The sequence below is a fragment of the Haliotis asinina genome, chromosome 13 (assembly GCF_037392515.1).
Source record: "Haliotis asinina isolate JCU_RB_2024 chromosome 13, JCU_Hal_asi_v2, whole genome shotgun sequence".
NCBI lineage: Eukaryota > Metazoa > Mollusca > Gastropoda > Lepetellida > Haliotidae > Haliotis > Haliotis asinina.
This window is the reverse complement of record NC_090292.1, coordinates 8162624-8183371: the sequence shown is the minus strand read 5'-3', so window position 1 is coordinate 8183371 and position 20748 is coordinate 8162624. Positions and strand designations below refer to the sequence as shown.

The window sequence follows — 20748 nt, the reverse complement described above, 5'->3', positions numbered from 1 at the left end:
CATAGGCCTTTAAACTAGATGGACATAAACACAGGACGGACAGCCCATAGGCCTTTAAACTAGGTGTGTCTCCTCCTGGAGAGGTACACCCGGAGACTACCTTTACTATCAATTTGACGGGGAATCCAAACTCATATGTAATCCCAGCAGGCACAAGACGTCTATTAGACGTATAGATGAGAGTTAAATAGGGGTTAGACGCATAGCAACGTTTATCAGACCTATTTCAACGTCTAAGCCTAGAGGTTGATTCAATGTTTTATAGATGTCTAAAGTTCGACCAGCATTTTGTTCTTAACTATTTTGTATTCCTTCTTGAAATGTTTTCTTCACTAAATGTGCAACAGAAGGTCTTTCTACAGGTAGGTGTGTAAAATGAAGGACACTTCATGGTTTTACAATATTTTATGAATGTGAGAATGAATTTTATGCATGAAATGTAACTAACCCAGCAACAAGTGTTACCATTCTCAAAAAAAGTATTCTATCTTTATGAAAACAATTTTATGATATTCTGTTTGAAGGGATTCACACTTCAATTCAGATCGTGTGTCCTGAATATCAAAGATATCCAGTAGATCGAGTACGGACCAGAGTTGCGGCCTCCGAACATCTAAACAGCGCTAATGCATTCCGCGCATATGCCCTTTTTCCTGTGTGTTTTAATCTCGTGTTGTTTAGTAAAAGTTCACTTAATGTTCAACATATTACTAATAACAGTAGGAAAACGTAGGTATAGGGCACTAGTGGATTCTGGGGCCCAGGTATCACTGATTCACCACAGGGTAAAGCAAGCATTACGGGGAACCCCAACAACATCTGAAAATATTTCCTTACAGTCAGTGAACGGCAGTCAATTGACTGTGGAATGATGTATAAAGGTACCGACCGTTTGAGAGTGAGGTTGCATATTTAAGTGCTCCTTACAACGATATCCTGCTACTACGTTCCCGATTCATATGATGAGCAGAGGGATGGAGAAAGATGTAAAGTTTTCTGCAGTAAGAAGACGGAAGTATCGACATCACTGGACTCTGGAAATGAAGACAGTTTCTCGGTGGATGGGAAATATTTCCTCTCACATTCCAACGTTGATAATACGGAAGCTGGTTCTAAATTACCATTTCATGACATGGAAAGAAAGACAGTTGTGGGTATTCTTGGAGTGTAACACAGTAACTTCAACTGTGTCCAGTAGATTTTAATTATTTTAATTAAATAATTGTCATTGTATTTAATTGACATTGATTAGCAAAGGAATTTTTGTGTGTGTGTATTAATAAATTTATGTAATGGCTTAGTTGGCTGACCGAGATGTCAGGCCTGTTTGCGACTCACCATAGCACATATCACTTCCAGTTCCAAAGGGTGCCTTGTAAACATGCATGATTATCAACATACTTGATATGGCAAGGCACCCATGTAAATTTTACATTGGGAACCATGAGTTGTAGACAAGGGCAAAGGACAGCCAGCCACCAGAATCATAGGGGAGAAGTGGACAGAAGCTCTCCTACACTTGGTCTGAATGGACCTTGGCTGACCACGACCACACAACGCATCAACTCGACATATGGGCTGATCTCCCCAGCCTGATGGAAGCTCAATGAAATAAAACGGCCAGACGTCAATCAACTTTGATTCGTTGTGTTATGTAATGAGGGGCTTCTTCAATTTTGGTGCTGTGACCCTGATTAACACTCAGTAAGTGGCTTTTCTTGACTTTATCAAAGTTACTGACACAAAATGGTTAATCAGGAGCAATTCTTTTTAGATTTGTCTGAACAAATAAGTACATTATGTTCAGCTATTGAGACTCAGGGAGTAGCTCAGGTAAGTCCATATGATGGAAACAACGGAAAATTCAAAGAGTGGGTCAAAAGTATAGCTAAACATGCAGTTTGGGCAAATATCCTCCCACAAAGAATTAAACTCGCTGCATATCAAACTAGCAGGGGAACTGTGTCTGACTTTATATCAAGCTACTTGACAGACAACCCTGATAATAATTGGGCCACATTAAAAGGAAAATTGCCTATTAGGTTTGATGAAGTAACAGACAGCAATCATGCATTTATGCTCATGCGTAAATTAAAACAGAAGTCAAAAGAGAATGTTCAAGTATTTGTTGAACGGCTCCTCAGTGCAGCAGGAGAGGCATATATCAACATAGAGGGTGCTCAGCCTGCCATTGAAACAGTTAATTGGAATCCTTGTACATGGGTTTCATGAAAACTACCTGAAGATGAAAGTTGTGCGTGAAAACCCCAGAAACATTAAAGCAGCAGTTGGGGCAGCCATGGCAGAACAAAATCTAAGTAAAAGATTTGACCTTAGAGTAAGTTACGACAGGAAAAAACAACATGAAGATGATGGTGAAGAACCCATGGATGTGGACCACATAAGACCACAGCAAAGAAAATGAGTTACCTGTAACAACATTGGACAAAAGGCTAGACAATGCAGGCAAAGACAGATCAATGATGGTGGAAGACCTTACAGGAAATGTTGGCCAACATGGTGAAGTAGGTCATCTGAAACGCATCTGTCCACAGTTGCACAACAGAGTTTAAACTAAGATATCCTTTTCATGCTGAAACCTGTGAAAAGGATGGAAGAGAACTTGATGTTGAAGAAATTCAGGGTGAATTTTACAAAATTTGTACCATAAATCTATCTGGAAACCCTAATTCACGTACAATTCAGATAGGAAAACAAAACTTTAGGAGTCTTATAGACACAGGGGCTGAGGTATCAATAATAAATAGCAAAATATTTGAAACATTAACGTCCAACTCTATCATTAATAAAAACAAAATACATCTGCAATCTGTTAATGGTAATCCTCTCCAAGTGCAAGGATCTGCTTAAATTGAATTCAAAATTGGAGGTTTAAAACTAACTCATTTGTTTTATGTTGTAAAAGACGAAACATAGTCATGTTTACGCTAGAAGCGTGATAGCTTGGCCACTGAATACATGGGTGATACGGTCTACCTGCTGGGCTGATAAGACCAACGGTCAACCAGCATCTAATATCTGGCCATGATACTGATACTGTTATACTGGTTATCTACATGTACGGCCGATAAGATCAAAAGATCACGGGCAGCTGTCACAAACATCTTCTTGTGATACCCAGACTACTACAACGTTACCGATAGACTCCTCAACCCAGGGTTGAATCTGGCTGTAAACTGTAAAATCGGTCCAGCCAAAAAGGTATTGACACAGCTCCTCTCAATAGACACAAACAATGGGAATGGGCAAAACCAGGCGGTCAGAAGGTTGTGACCGGAGTCCGAAGAAATGCAGCATATATACACCAGGTATTCAGTGGCCAAAGCAGACTTGTCTCGGCGACTCCTTGAGTCCTAGAACGCCTCAGTTCTCAGTCCTATCTAGACTGGTTGCATCTAGGTACGTCTTGTATATAGTTATGCCTTTGTAATTGTACTTATGATGTCTTGGACCTGTTGATTAAAATCTTCGTCATTTGAAGACGCTTGTGACTCCTGTTGTGCTGGCCTGAATCTGGGACTCATGCAAACACTTAAGGTTGTTCTGTTACAAAGATATGAACAGAAACTTTATTTTAGGTAAAGATTTTATGTACAAACATGGCGTACACATGTACTTCGATTTAGCTTGTATAAGAACTGGAAAAACTTATGTCAGATTAGACGATGATATCATGTATCATCGGTCAGAAGACTATCTCAAAAACAAGTAGTCAAACCCCAATCAATGGTTATGTGTCAGGCAAAGTGCAAAGATAATCCATATTTTAAACCTAATATGATACGTGAAGTCTCCCCATTAGAAACAGGATTTATTTTGTCTGAACCAGGCCTTATGATTATAAAATCAGTATTTACTATTTCCAAAGAAAGAAACGCACTAATAATGATAGTGAATGACACCAACAAGACGTTTACCGTAAAACGTGGATGTATTGTTGCAAAAATTGATCAGTTGCAGACACAGAATGTAATGGCAAATAACCAGGTATCTGCCGACACTGATAAGAACATCGAACTAGCAGAGATAAACACACCAGTGACAAGGACCTTGCACACTGATACTGTGACCATGCCCCTATAAGTTAAAACCTTACTGTACACCCTTGAATAAGAGAGAAACTGTAAACAAAGCCATTGATGAAATGCTAGAAGCAGGTGTAATTAATGGGGTGTTCTCAGCCAGCTCTAAATATTTTTTAGGGGGATTAAGAGATTAGGGCTGTGGGATCATAGTCTGTCACTGAAATGTGTTCACGTAATTAGGGCCAGCTCAAGATCTCTTGGTGAGCTACAATGAGTGTCATGAATAGTTCAGGGTTTTGAGATAACTTAATTTAATGGTCCATAAAAAGGCGTGACATCATCAGTTAAATTGTCAAAATGGCAAATGCCGACATTCAGATACGGTTCTTTCCTACTTCTGTTGGTGGTTGTATGTTAGTTCATGCTGGTTTCGAGTACACCAAGAAGAATGGCTACAAAGATACTATCTACTGGAGATGTAAGCTACACACACAATTGGTTGTCCGGCAACCTTAAACACCAACTTTGGCAAACCACATAATCATCAGTCCGACCACCATACTCCAGACATTCAATTTTTTCTTCAAGGAGTGAAGAAACACGTTGCACAGAAGAAGTGACACCCATCCCGTCCTTTACAATGAGGAACACGCAGGTATGTTAACTATGTAATTATTAATATTTGAAAGAAATAGAATCTATTGATGTCTGGTTTGAGGCTTTAGACTCTGGACCAAGCCATGTAGACCCTGTTCGCAGATTTGCTGACTACGTGACTGAGCAGTGGGTAGAAGGCTTACCACGTGTGTGCTGGAACCACTACAACAATGACGGCCCCAGAACTACCAACCATGTAGAGGGATGGTACAGCAAATTAAACAAGCTTGCTGGCCATCCCCATCCAAACATATATAGACTTCTGATCGTGTTAAAAAGAGAGCAATTACATGCCACAGGGATAATAAAATATTCCTTGTTTCAGTCTCGACTGATCCGAGCCTGAACAACTCGTTTCCATCAGTGTCAGTGACTGAATTTAGGAACACTTTTGTCTTGGATAGACACCCGATCAAGATGAAGAGTTCAATCAAACTGAACCACGTATATTTAACACTACTTCCATCAGACATGTATTTAGAATTTTATCATCTATAATATTGAAAGGCAAAACATGTGGTAAAGGCGAAAATTGAGACCAGTAGTTATGACGTATGTATTGTTTTGTGAAAGAAATATTCATCGTCTCAGTCTCGACTGATCCGAACTCAAACAACACTGTTCCATCAGCGCCAGTGACGACACAAGACTCTGAATCTACCTCTCATTTGAAGAGTATCTTGATTTGTTAAATAATAAATATTTGAATTAATATATTATATATTAGATTTTTGTGGTAACTGCATATGCAGTGGTCTGTGTTTCATTAAGTCATCCTTCCAATGTTTACTCAGATACACAGAAATTAAGTAAGTAACTTAGTTTATTGGATTCACTGCTCTCCTTACAATGCACTGTCACCATCACTATGTCTCCAGTGCTATCAGCAATGGCCTGATAATTTATCACTTTTCTTTTATTCTGAAATATTCATTGTTTTGAATATGAAGGTAACTGGGAATATTGGTAGCTGCATGAAACAAGTGAAAAGTTTTCACTGTGTCATGTGCTGAAAAGGACAATGAAGTTGCTATCTCTCATCACAGAATGTGTACATTACCCCTTTGTGTTGGCAATTTCACAGTTTCATCAAAACAAGTATATCCATACCAGCAGTATTTCAACATGTCTTCATGCAAATTTGTAGCCTAGTTCTGGGCGGAGGAATCGGCCTTCAGTGTCCAATCGACACACACAATTTGTGTACCAAGAAAAGAAGCCTGGAAATACAAGCCTGGTGATCGGGTACAGGCTAAGTTTTCTGGGAAACTCTACATCGCTGACGTCATCTGTATCTCAGGTGGGCATATACATACATACATATATATTTATGCTAAGTGATCTTGCACTAAATTTGTAGTTTTTTGGTACGGTTTAGGTATTTTTGTGGTGGTTGTCATGTGCAGGGAGCTCAGATCACAAATCAGCGTCAAGTGAGCAACAAGTCAGCTGGGTACTACAACTAGATGCTTTACAAGTGAATTATCATTTTTATATATACCAGCTGAAACCTTTCCTTTAAATTACATCAAAACTTCTAACATCAGACGTACTGATCTAGGTCACATATACAAATTAAAATGATATTTGGAAGGGAAATAAACAAGTAATTATTCATAGATTGTAGAATTAATGGATTGTATTTGACATAAAATTTTGTCTATTTCAGATGACAAAAAGCACTCAATGTGGACGGGAACAGCTACGGTGAAAAATACAAAGCTCAGAAAGAAAGGAATCTGAACTCTCTGACGGGTAACCAGTAATGTATAGTTTGGTTCTTTCTGATGGAATGATGATTGCAAGGAACAAATAACTGAGTTGAAATAATAAATATTATTTTTTACTTGAAACAAAAAGAATAATTTTCGAAATTGTTATGAATTTGTTTTTGTGAACAGAAACTGCAAGACGAAAGAAAGTGAAAACTACCACAATACCTTCCAACCCAGGTAAGATTGCATTAAGAAGTTGACATTTTTTCATGACATTGTTTGACATTGACTGAAACACACACACTCACTCGCACACTCTCTCTCTCTCTCTGTCATACACGTCTCCAAATCTTAAGCAATTTATCAGAAATAATTTAGTAAAGATAACAGGTGATGCTAGGATTTGTTACCAGTGTTTATCTCATTAATGGAAACAACATAGCTGCACAATAGCAAATATCTACACAGACTTCAGTTGTTTAGGTATACTGTAAATATTGTTTACATTTTTTTTTAATGTTTTTTTTTTTTAAATTAAAAGGATATCTTACCAAATACTATTGTTACCTATTTTCTAGAAAAGTTTATTATTAACATAATTGTGAGTACAAATCAATAAATACTTTTCAGTTCAAGAAAGTGTGCGAGATGCACTTAAGAAGGATGCCCTCCTGAAAGCTCGTCAGGAGAAGGCAGAGAAGGCTGAGGCCTTGAAAAGATCCAAAGAGAGGGTCCTGGAGGAGATGGATGGTCTCCTTGAGTTCCCATTCAGCTCAGAAACAGAGACCAGCGAAGATGAAGAAACAAATTTTGAAGGTAATTGAGAATCAGGAATTCAATGCTTATTTGTTACTGTTACAGGAAAAACCCGAAAGAAAGGTTGAAAACAATTTTATGTCTTAACTGTTTATTCTGCGTTGTTTATGAGTTGAAGCTGATAGATCCTTCATGTTTAGACGTGCAAGTACACATGACATGTTGGAGGTTGAACAGAGTGCATGGATTCCTCATATTTTTCAACACTCAATGGTCATATCACATAACTACATGTCTTTCATGTTCAAGCTTCGTTAATTTTCGTAAAACTGTCTTGTTTAAAACAGCTGTCCCCACAAACAGCAAGCGGCATCCCACAATGGCTGTAAAACAGCCAAGAAAGAGAAGGGTAGATGAGGAGGAGGAGTGTTCTAAGTGTTGTCTCCTTGAAGGTGAACAGGTGAAGAAGAACAAGTACATAAAGAACCTGGAGGAACAGTTAGGTTGGTAAAAACAAATATATTGAATGATATATGTAATGAATTAATTGTGAATTCAAAGGATATATTTTACTGTGTTTTCACTTCATAGTTCAAATGATTCAAGAGGTTTGTGTGACATAAAATGAGCAATGAAACCTAATCTGGGACTCATGCAAACACTTAAGGTTGTTCTGTTACAAAGATATGAACAGAAACTTTATTTTAGGTAAAGATTTTATGTACAAACATGGCGTACACATGTACTTCGATTTAGCTTGTATAAGAACTGGAAAAACTTATGTCAGATTAGACGATGATATCATGTATCATCGGTCAGAAGACTATCTCAAAAACAAGTAGTCAAACCCCAATCAATGGTTATGTGTCAGGCAAAGTGCAAAGATAATCCATATTTTAAACCTAATATGATACGTGAAGTCTCCCCATTAGAAACAGGATTTATTTTGTCTGAACCAGGCCTTATGATTATAAAATCAGTATTTACTATTTCCAAAGAAAGAAACGCACTAATAATGATAGTGAATGACACCAACAAGACGTTTACCGTAAAACGTGGATGTATTGTTGCAAAAATTGATCAGTTGCAGACACAGAATGTAATGGCAAATAACCAGGTATCTGCCGACACTGATAAGAACATCGAACTAGCAGAGATAAACACACCAGTGACAAGGACCTTGCACACTGATACTGTGACCATGCCCCTATAAGTTAAAACCTTACTGTACAACCTTGAATAAGAGAGAAACTGTAAACAAAGCCATCGATGAAATGCTAGAAGCAGGTGTAATTAATGGGGTGTTCTCAGCCAGCTCTAAATATTTTTTAGGGGGATTAAGAGATTAGGGCTGTGGGATCATAGTCTGTCACTGAAATGTGTTCACGTAATTAGGGCCAGCTCAAGATCTCTTGGTGAGCTACAATGAGTGTCATGAATAGTTCAGGGTTTTGAGAGAACTTAATTTAATGGTCCATAAAAAGGCGTGACATCATCAGTTAAAATGTCAAAATGGCAAATGCCGACATTCAGATACGGTTCTTTCCTACTTCTGTTGGTGGTTGTATGTTAGTTCATGCTGGTTTCGAGTACACCAAGAAGAATGGCTACAAAGATACTATCTACTGGAGATGTAAGCTACACACACAATTGGTTGTCCAGCAACCTTAAACACCAACTTTGGCAAACCACATAATCATCAGTCCGACCACCATACTCCAGACATTCAATTTTTTCTTCAAGGAGTGAAGAAACACGTTGCACAGAAGAAGTGACACACATCCCGTCCTTTACAATGAGGAACACGCAGGTATGTTAACTATGTAATTATTAATATTTGAAAGAAATAGAATCTATTGATGTCTGGTTTGAGGCTTTAGACTCTGGACCAAGCCATGTAGACCCTGTTCGCAGATTTGCTGACTACGTGACTGAGCAGTGGGTAGAAGGCTTACCATGTGTATGCTGGAACCACTACAACAATGACGGCCCCAGAACTACCAACCATGTAGAGGGATGGTACAGCAAATTAAACAAGCTTGCTGGCCATCCCCATCCAAACATATATAGACTTCTGATCGTGTTAAAAAGAGAGCAATTACATGCCACAGGGATAATAAAATATTCCTTGTTTCAGTCTCGACTGATCCGAGCCTGAACAACACGTTTCCATCAGTGTCAGTGACTGAATTTAGGAACACTTTTGTCTTGGATAGACACCCGATCAAGATGAAGAGTTCAATCAAACTGAACCAAGTATATTTAACACTACTTCCATCAGACATGTATTTAGAATTTTATCATCTATAATATTGAAAGGCAAAACATGTGGTAAAGGCGAAAATTGAGGCCAGTAGTTATGACGTATGTATTGTTTTGTGAAAGAAATATTCATCGTCTCAGTCTCGACTGATCCGAACTCAAACAACACTGTTCCATCAGCGCCAGTGACGACACAAGACTCTGAATCTACCTCTCATTTGAAGAGTATCTTGATTTGTTAAATAATAAATATTTGAATTAATATATTATATATTAGATTTTTGTGGTAACTGCATATGCAGTGGTCTGTGTTTCATTAAGTCATCCTTCCAATGTTTACTCAGATACACAGAAATTAAGTAAGTAACTTAGTTTATTGGATTCACTGCTCTCCTTACAATGCACTGTCACCATCACTATGTCTCCAGTGCTATCAGCAATGGCCTGATAATTTATCACTTTTCTTTTATTCTGAAATATTCATTGTTTTGAATATGAAGGTAACTGGGAATATTGGTAGCTGCATGAAACAAGTGAAAAGTTTTCACTGTGTCATGTGCTGAAAAGGACAATGAAGTTGCTATCTCTCATCACAGAATGTGTACATTACCCCTTTGTGTTGGCAATTTCACAGTTTCATCAAAACAAGTATATCCATACCAGCAGTATTTCAACATGTCTTCATGCAAGTTTGTAGCCTAGTTCTGGGCGGAGGAATCGGCCTTCAGTGTCCAATCGACACACACAATTTGTGTACCAAGAAAAGAAGCCTGGAAATACAAGCCTGGTGATCGGGTACAGGCTAAGTTTTCTGGGAAACTCTACATCGCTGACGTCATCTGTATCTCAGGTGGGCATATATATACATACATATATATTTATGCTAAGTGATCTTGCACTAAATTTGTAGTTTTTTGGTACGGTTTAGGTATTTTTGTGGTGGTTGTCATGTGCATGGAGCTCAGATCACAAATCAGCGTCAAGTGAGCAACAAGTCAGCTGGGTACTACAACTAGATGCTTTACAAGTGAATTATTATTTTTATATATACCAGCTGAAACCTTTCCTTTAAATTACATCAAAACTTCTAACATCAGACGTACTGATCTAGGTCACATATACAAATTAAAATGATATTTGGAAGGGAAATAAACAAGTAATTATTCATAGATTGTAGAATTAATGGATTGTATTTGACATAAAATTTTGTCTATTTCAGATGACAAAAAGCACTCAATGTGGACGGGAACAGCTACGGTGAAAAATACAAAGCTCAGAAAGAAAGGAATCTGAACTCTCTGACGGGTAACCAGTAATGTATAGTTTGGTTCTTTCTGATGGAATGATGATTGCAAGGAACAAATAACTGAGTTGAAATAATAAATATTATTTTTTACTTGAAACAAAAAGAATAATTTTCGAAATTGTTATGAATTTGTTTTTGTGAACAGAAACTGCAAGACGAAAGAAAGTGAAAACTACCACAATACCTTCCAACCCAGGTAAGATTGCATTAAGAAGTTGACATTTTTTCATGACATTGTTTGACATTGACTGAAACACACACACTCACTTGCACACTCTCTCTCTCTCTCTGTCATACACGTCTCCAAATCTTAAGCAATTTATCAGAAATAATTTAGTAAAGATAACAGGTGATGCTAGGATTTGTTACCAGTGTTTATCTCATTAATGGAAACAACATAGCTGCACAATAGCAAATATCTACACAGACTTCAGTTGTTTAGGTATACTGTAAATATTGTTTACATTCTTTTTTAATGTTTTTTTTTTTTTAAATTAAAAGGATATCTTACCAAATACTATTGTTACCTATTTTCTAGAAAAGTTTATTATTAACATAATTGTGAGTACAAATCAATAAATAATTTTCAGTTCAAGAAAGTGTGCGAGATGCACTTAAGAAGATGCCCTCCTGAAAGCTCGTCAGGAGAAGGCAGAGAAGGCTGAGGCCTTGAAAAGATCCAAAGAGAGGGTCCTGGAGGAGATGGATGGTCTCCTTGAGTTCCCATTCAGCTCAGAAACAGAGACCAGCGAAGATGAAGAAACAAATTTTGAAGGTAATTGAGAATCAGGAATTCAATGCTTATTTGTTACTGTTACAGGAAAAACCCGAAAGAAAGGTTGAAAACAATTTTATGTCTTAACTGTTTATTCTGCGTTGTTTATGAGTTGTAGCTGATAGATCCTTCATGTTTAGACGTGCAAGTACACATGACATGTTGGAGGTTGAACAGAGTGCATGGATTCCTCATATTTTTCAACACTCAATGGTCATATCACATAACTACATGTCTTTCATGTTCAAGCTTCGTTAATTTTCGTAAAACTGTCTTGTTTAAAACAGCTGTCCCCACAAACAGCAAGTGGCATCCCACAATGGCTGTAAAACAGCCAAGAAAGAGAAGGGTAGATGAGGAGGAGGAGTGTTCTAAGTGTTGTCTCCTTGAAGGTGAACAGGTGAAGAAGAACAAGTACATAAAGAACCTGGAGGAACAGTTAGGTTGGTAAAAACAAATATATTGAATGATATATGTAATGAATTAATTGTGAATTCAAAGGATATATTTTACTGTGTTTTCACTTCATAGTTCAAATGATTCAAGAGGTTTGTGTGACATAAAATGAGCAATGAAACCTAATCTGGGACTCATGCAAACACTTAAGGTTGTTCTGTTACAAAGATATGAACAGAAACTTTATTTTAGGTAAAGATTTTATGTACAAACATGGCGTACACATGTACTTCGATTTAGCTTGTATAAGAACTGGAAAAACTTATGTCAGATTAGACGATGATATCATGTATCATCGGTCAGAAGACTATCTCAAAAACAAGTAGTCAAACCCCAATCAATGGTTATGTGTCAGGCAAAGTGCAAAGATAATCCATATTTTAAACCTAATATGATACGTGAAGTCTCCCCATTAGAAACAGGATTTATTTTGTCTGAACCAGGCCTTATGATTATAAAATCAGTATTTACTATTTCCAAAGAAAGAAACGCACTAATAATGATAGTGAATGACACCAACAAGACGTTTACCGTAAAACGTGGATGTATTGTTGCAAAAATTGATCAGTTGCAGACACAGAATGTAATGGCAAATAACCAGGTATCTGCCGACACTGATAAGAACATCGAACTAGCAGAGATAAACACACCAGTGACAAGGACCTTGCACACTGATACTGTGACCATGCCCCTATAAGTTAAAACCTTACTGTACAACCTTGAATAAGAGAGAAACTGTAAACAAAGCCATCGATGAAATGCTAGAAGCAGGTGTAATTAATGGGGTGTTCTCAGCCAGCTCTAAATATTTTTTAGGGGGATTAAGAGATTAGGGCTGTGGGATCATAGTCTGTCACTGAAATGTGTTCACGTAATTAGGGCCAGCTCAAGATCTCTTGGTGAGCTACAATGAGTGTCATGAATAGTTCAGGGTTTTGAGAGAACTTAATTTAATGGTCCATAAAAAGGTGTGACATCATCAGTTAAAATGTCAAAATGGCAAATGCCGACATTCAGATACGGTTCTTTCCTACTTCTGTTGGTGGTTGTATGTTAGTTCATGCTGGTTTCGAGTACACCAAGAAGAATGGCTACAAAGATACTATCTACTGGAGATGTAAGCTACACACACAATTGGTTGTCCAGCAACCTTAAACACCAACTTTGGCAAACCACATAATCATCAGTCCGACCACCATACTCCAGACATTCAATTTTTTCTTCAAGGAGTGAAGAAACACGTTGCACAGAAGAAGTGACACCCATCCCGTCCTTTACAATGAGGAACACGCAGGTATGTTAACTATGTAATTATTAATATTTGAAAGAAATAGAATCTATTGATGTCTGGTTTGAGGCTTTAGACTCTGGACCAAGCCATGTAGACCCTGTTCGCAGATTTGCTGACTACGTGACTGAGCAGTGGGTAGAAGGCTTACCACGTGTATGCTGGAACCACTACAACAATGACGGCCCCAGAACTACCAACCATGTAGAGGGATGGTACAGCAAATTAAACAAGCTTGCTGGCCATCCCCATCCAAACATATATAGACTTCTGATCGTGTTAAAAAGAGAGCAATTACATGCCACAGGGATAATAAAATATTCCTTGTTTCAGTCTCGACTGATCCGAGCCTGAACAACTCGTTTCCATCAGTGTCAGTGACTGAATTTAGGAACACTTTTGTCTTGGATAGACACCCGATCAAGATGAAGAGTTCAATCAAACTGAACCACGTATATTTAACACTACTTCCATCAGACATGTATTTAGAATTTTATCATCTATAATATTGAAAGGCAAAACATGTGGTAAAGGCGAAAATTGAGGCCAGTAGTTATGACGTATGTATTGTTTTGTGAAAGAAATATTCATCGTCTCAGTCTCGACTGATCCGAACTCAAACAACACTGTTCCATCAGCGCCAGTGACGACACAAGACTCTGAATCTACCTCTCATTTGAAGAGTATCTTGATTTGTTACATAATAAATATTTGAATTAATATATTATATATTAGATTTTTGTGGTAACTGCATATGCAGTGGTCTGTGTTTCATTAAGTCATCCTTCCAATGTTTACTCAGATACACAGAAATTAAGTAAGTAACTTAGTTTATTGGATTCACTGCTCTCCTTACAATGCACTGTCACCATCACTATGTCTCCAGTGCTATCAGCAATGGCCTGATAATTTATCACTTTTCTTTTATTCTGAAATATTCATTGTTTTGAATATGAAGGTAACTGGGAATATTGGTAGCTGCATGAAACAAGTGAAAAGTTTTCACTGTGTCATGTGCTGAAAAGGACAATGAAGTTGCTATCTCTCATCACAGAATGTGTACATTACCCCTTTGTGTTGGCAATTTCACAGTTTCATCAAAACAAGTATATCCATACCAGCAGTATTTCAACATGTCTTCATGCAAGTTTGTAGCCTAGTTCTGGGCGGAGGAATCGGCCTTCAGTGTCCAATCGACACACACAATTTGTGTACCAAGAAAAGAAGCCTGGAAATACAAGCCTGGTGATCGGGTACAGGCTAAGTTTTCTGGGAAACTCTACATCGCTGACGTCATCTGTATCTCAGGTGGGCATATATATACATACATATATATTTATGCTAAGTGATCTTGCACTAAATTTGTAGTTTTTTGGTACGGTTTAGGTATTTTTGTGGTGGTTGTCATGTGCATGGAGCTCAGATCACAAATCAGCGTCAAGTGAGCAACAAGTCAGCTGGGTACTACAACTAGATGCTTTACAAGTGAATTATTATTTTTATATATACCAGCTGAAACCTTTCCTTTAAATTACATCAAAACTTCTAACATCAGACGTACTGATCTAGGTCACATATACAAATTAAAATGATATTTGGAAGGGAAATAAACAAGTAATTATTCATAGATTGTAGAATTAATGGATTGTATTTGACATAAAATTTTGTCTATTTCAGATGACAAAAAGCACTCAATGTGGACGGGAACAGCTACGGTGAAAAATACAAAGCTCAGAAAGAAAGGAATCTGAACTCTCTGACGGGTAACCAGTAATGTATAGTTTGGTTCTTTCTGATGGAATGATGATTGCAAGGAACAAATAACTGAGTTGAAATAATATATATTATTTTTTACTTGAAACAAAAAGAATAATTTTCGAAATTGTTATGAATTTGTTTTTGTGAACTGAAACTGCAAGACGAAAGAAAGTGAAAACTACCACAATACCTTCCAACCCAGGTAAGATTGCATTAAGAAGTTGACATTTTTTCATGACATTGTTTGACATTGACTGAAACACACACACTCACTTGCACACTCTCTCTCTCTCTCTGTCATACATGTCTCCAAATCTTAAGCAATTTATCAGAAATAATTTAGTAAAGATAACAGGTGATGCTAGGATTTGTTACCAGTGTTTATCTCATTAATGGAAACAACATAGCTGCACAATAGCAAATATCTACACAGACTTCAGTTGTTTAGGTATACTGTAAATATTGTTTACATTTTTTTTTAATGTTTTTTTTTTTAAAATTAAAAGGATATCTTACCAAATACTATTGTTACCTATTTTCTAGAAAAGTTTATTATTAACATAATTGTGAGTACAAATCAATAAATAATTTTCAGTTCAAGAAAGTGTGCGAGATGCACTTAAGAAGGATGCCCTCCTGAAAGCTCGTCAGGAGAAGGCAGAGAAGGCTGAGGCCTTGAAAAGATCCAAAGAGAGGGTCCTGGAGGAGATGGACGATCTCCTTGAGTTCCCATTCAGCTCAGAAACAGAGACCAGCGAAGATGAAGAAACAAATTTTGAAGGTAATTGAGAATCAGGAATTCAATGCTTATTTGTTACTGTTACAGGAAAAACCCGAAAGAAAGGTTGAAAACAATTTTATGTCTTAACTGTTTATTCTGCGTTGTTTATGAGTTGAAGCTGATAGATCCTTCATGTTTAGACGTGCAAGTACACATGACATGTTGGAGGTTGAACAGAGTGCATGGATTCCTCATATTTTTCAACACTCAATGGTCATATCACATAACTACATGTCCTTCATGTTCAAGCTTCGTTAATTTTCGTAAAACTGTCTTGTTTAAAACAGCTGTCCCAACAAACAGCAAGTGGCATCCCACAATGGCTGTAAAACAGCCAAGAAAGAGAAGGGTAGATGAGGAGGAGGAGTGTTCTAAGTGTTGTCTCCTTGAAGGTGAACAGGTGAAGAAGAACAAGTACATAAAGAACCTGGAGGAACAGTTAGGTTGGTAAAAACAAATATATTGAATGATATATGTAATGAATTAATTGTGAATTCAAAGGATATATTTTACTGTGTTTTCACTTCATAGTTCAAATGATTCAAGAGGTTTGTGTGACATAAAATGAGCAATGAAACCTAATCTGGGACTCATGCAAACACTTAAGGTTGTTCTGTTACAAAGATATGAACAGAAACTTTATTTTAGGTAAAGATTTTATGTACAAACATGGCGTACACATGTACTTCGATTTAGCTTGTATAAGAACTGGAAAAACTTATGTCAGATTAGACGATGATATCATGTATCATCGGTCAGAAGACTATCTCAAAAACAAGTAGTCAAACCCCAAACAATGGTTATGTGTCAGGCAAAGTGCAAAGATAATCCATATTTTAAACCTAATATGATACGTGAAGTCTCCCCATTAGAAACAGGATTTATTTTGTCTGAACCAGGCCTTATGATTATAAAATCAGTATTTACTATTTCCAAAGAAAGAAACGCACTAATAACGATAGTGAATGACACCAACAAGACGTTTACCGTAAAACGTGGATGTATTGTTGCAAAAATTGATCAGTTGCAGACACAGAATGTAATGGCAAATAACCAGGTATCTGCCGACACTGATAAGAACATCGAACTAGCAGAGATAAACACACCAGTGACAAGGACCTTGCACACTGATACTGTGACCATGCCCCTATAAGTTAAAACCTTACTGTACAACCTTGAATAAGAGAGAAACTGTAAACAAAGCCATCGATGAAATGCTAGAAGCAGGTGTAATTAATGGGGTGTTCTCAGCCAGCTCTAAATATTTTTTAGGGGGATTAAGAGATTAGGGCTGTGGGATCATAGTCTGTCACTGAAATGTGTTCACGTAATTAGGGCCAGCTCAAGATCTCTTGGTGAGCTACAATGAGTGTCATGAATAGTTCAGGGTTTTGAGAGAACTTAATTTAATGGTCCATAAAAAGGCGTGACATCATCAGTTAAAATGTCAAAATGGCAAATGCCGACATTCAGATACGGTTCTTTCCTACTTCTGTTGGTGGTTGTATGTTAGTTCATGCTGGTTTCGAGTACACCAAGAAGAATGGCTACAAAGATACTATCTACTGGAGATGTAAGCTACACACACAATTGGTTGTCCAGCAACCTTAAACACCAACTTTGGCAAACCACATAATCATCAGTCCGACCACCATACTCCAGACATTCAATTTTTTCTTCAAGGAGTGAAGAAACACGTTGCACAGAAGAAGTGACACCCATCCCGTCCATTACAATGAGGAACACGCAGGTATGTTAACTATGTAATTATTAATATTTGAAAGAAATAGAATCTATTGATGTCTGGTTTGAGGCTTTAGACTCTGGACCAAGCCATGTAGACCCTGTTCGCAGATTTGCTGACTACGTGACTGAGCAGTGGGTAGAAGGCTTACCACGTGTGTGCTGGAACCACTACAACAATGACGGCCCCAGAACTACCAACCATGTAGAGGGATGGTACAGCAAATTAAACAAGCTTGCTGGCCATCCCCATCCAAACATATATAGACTTCTGATCGTGTTAAAAAGAGAGCAATTACATGCCACAGGGATAATAAAATATTCCTTGTTTCAGTCTCGACTGATCCGAGCCTGAACAACACGTTTCCATCAGTGTCAGTGACTGAATTTAGGAACACTTTTGTCTTGGATAGACACCCGATCAAGATGAAGAGTTCAATCAAACTGAACCACGTATATTTAACACTACTTCCATCAGACATGTATTTAGAATTTTATCATCTATAATATTGAAAGGCAAAACATGTGGTAAAGGCGAAAATTGAGGCCAGTAGTTATGACGTATGTATTGTTTTGTGAAAGAAATATTCATCGTCTCAGTCTCGACTGATCCGAACTCAAACAACACTGTTCCATCAGCGCCAGTGACGACACAAGACTCTGAATCTACCTCTCATTTGAAGAGTATCTTGATTTGTTAAATAATAAATATTTGAATTAATATATTATATATTAGATTTTTGTGGTAACTGCATATGCAGTGGTCTGTGTTTCATTAAGTCATCCTTCCAATGTTTACTCAGATACACAGAAATTAAGTAAGTAACTTAGTTTATTGGATTCACTGCTCTCCTTACAATGCACTGTCACCATCACTATGTCTCCAGTGCTATCAGCAATGGCCTGATAATTTATCACTTTTCTTTTATTCTGAAATATTCATTGTTTTGAATATGAAGGTAACTGGGAATATTGGTAGCTGCATGAAACAAGTGAAAAGTTTTCACTGTGTCATGTGCTGAAAAGGACAATGAAGTTGCTATCTCTCATCACAGAATGTGTACATTACCCCTTTGTGTTGGCAATTTCACAGTTTCATCAAAACAAGTATATCCATACCAGCAGTATTTCAACATGTCTTCATGCAAGTTTGTAGCCTAGTTCTGGGCGGAGGAATCGGCCTTCAGTGTCCAATCGACACACACAATTTGTGTACCAAGAAAAGAAGCCTGGAAATACAAGCCTGGTGATCGGGTACAGGCTAAGTTTTCTGGGAAACTCTACATCGCTGACATCATCTGTATCTCAGGTGGGCATATATATACATATAAATATATTTATGCTAAGTGATCTTGCACTAAATTTGTAGTTTTTTGGTACGGTTTAGGTATTTTTGTGGTGGTTGTCATGTGCATGGAGCTCAGATCACAAATCAGCGTCAAGTGAGCAACAAGTCAGCTGGGTACTACAACTAGATGCTTTACAAGTGAATTATTATTTTTATATATACCAGCTGAAACCTTTCCTTTAAATTACATCAAAACTTCTAACATCAGACGTACTGATCTAGGTCACATATACAAATTAAAATGATATTTGGAAGGGAAATAAACAAGTAATTATTCATAGATTGTAGAATTAATGGATTGTATTTGACATAAATTTTTGTCTATTTCAGATGACAAAAAGCACTCAATGTGGACGGGAACAGCTACGGTGAAAAATACAAAGCTCAGAAAGAAAGGAATCTGAACTCTCTGACGGGTAACCAGTAATGTATAGTTTGGTTCTTTCTGATGGAATGATGATTGCAAGGAACAAATAACTGAGTTGAAATAATAAATATTATTTTTTACTTGAAACAAAAAGAATAATTTTCGAAATTGTTATGAATTTGTTTTTGTGAACAGAAACTGCAAGACGAAAGAAAGTGAAAACTACCACAATACCTTCCAACCCAGGTAAGATTGCATTAAGAAGTTGACATTTTTTCATGACATTGTTTGACATTGACTGAAACACACACACTCACTTGCACACTCTCTCTCTCTCTCTGTCATACATGTCTCCAAATCTTAAGCAATTTATCAGAAATAATTTAGTAAAGATAACAGGTGATGCTAGGATTTGTTACCAGTGTTTATCTCATTAATGGAAACAACATAGCTGCACAATAGCAAATATCTACACAGACTTCAGTTGTTTAGGTATACTGTAAATATTGTTTACATTCTTTTTTAATGTTTTTTTTTTTTAAATTAAAAGGATATCTTACCAAATACTATTGTTACCTATTTTCTAGAAAAGTTTATTATTAACATAATTGTGAGTACAAATCAATAAATAATTTTCAGTTCAAGAAAGTGTGCGAGATGCACTTAAGAAGGATGCCCTCCTGAAAGCTTGTCAGGAGAAGGCAGAGAAGGTTGAGGCCTTGAAAAGATCCAAAGAGAGGGTCCTGGAGGAGATGGACGATCTCCTTGAGTTCCCATTCAGCTCAGAAACAGAGACAAGCGAAAATGAAGAAACAAATTTTGAGGGTAATTGAGAATCAGGAATTGGATGTTTATTTGTTACTGTTACAGGAAAAGCCCGAAAGAAAAGTTGAAGACAATTTTATGTCTTAACTGTTTATTCTGCGTTGTTTATGAGTTGAAGCTGATAGATCCTTCATGTTTAGACGTGCAAGTACACATGACATGTTGGAGGTTGAACAGAGTGCATGGATTCCTCATATTTTTCAACACTCAATGGTCATATCACATAACTACATGTCTTTCATGTTCAAGCTTCGTTAATTTTCGGAAAACTGTCTTGTTTAAAACAGCTGTCCCCACAAACAGCAAGCGGCATCCCACAATGGCTGTAAAACAGCCAAGAAAGAGAAGGGTAGATGAGGAGGAGGAGTGTTCTAAGTGTTGTCTCCTTGAAGGTGAACAGGTGAAGAAGAACAAGTACATAAAGAACCTGGAGGAACAGTTAGGTTGGTAAAAACAAATATATTGAATGATATATGTAATGAATTAATTGTGAATTCAAAGGATATATTTTACTGTGTTTTCACTTCATAGTTCAAATGATTCAAGAGGTTTGTGTGACATAAAATGAGCAATGAAACCTAACCTAAAGTAATTTACATTTAAGAATCTCTGCAATCAAAAAGGAGCATGCCTCCCTCAACAAGTGCACCCCCTCCTCCATCTTG

At 37.2% G+C, this 20748-nt stretch overlaps 2 protein-coding genes across 2 annotated transcripts in view; one reads left to right on the top strand and one right to left on the bottom strand.

Annotated features, from left to right (window-relative positions):
- The window catches only part of LOC137259203 (superkiller complex protein 8-like), a 440560-nt gene that overhangs the window by 358208 nt on the left and 61604 nt on the right, over positions 1 to 20748 (bottom strand). The gene's annotated exons all lie outside the window — the stretch shown is intronic.
- LOC137260405 (myosin-11-like) lies at positions 4404 to 20534 on the top strand. The gene is made up of 14 exons (XM_067798068.1): positions 4404 to 4524; positions 6110 to 6136; positions 6605 to 6655; positions 7049 to 7234; positions 7522 to 7677; positions 10888 to 10938; positions 11380 to 11517; positions 11805 to 11960; positions 13031 to 13090; positions 15615 to 15800; positions 16088 to 16243; positions 19454 to 19504; positions 19898 to 20083; positions 20371 to 20534. Exons 1-14 carry the CDS (start codon positions 4404 to 4406, stop codon positions 20532 to 20534), a joined length of 1689 nt encoding a protein of 562 aa, XP_067654169.1.

What these genes read in the sequence shown, in the direction of transcription:
- LOC137260405 (XM_067798068.1), top strand. Translation starts at nt 4,404, where the DNA reads ATGGCAAATGCCGACATTCAGATACGGTTCTTTCCTACTTCTGTTGGT. An exon ending in AGATCACAAATCAGCGTCAA is followed by an intron (nt 6,137 to 6,604) that starts GTGAGCAACAAG and finishes TTTTGTGAACAG; the next exon opens with AAACTGCAAGACGAAAGAAA. An exon ending in GAACCTGGAGGAACAGTTAG is followed by an intron (nt 7,678 to 10,887) that starts GTTGGTAAAAAC and finishes TTTTGTGAACAG; the next exon opens with AAACTGCAAGACGAAAGAAA.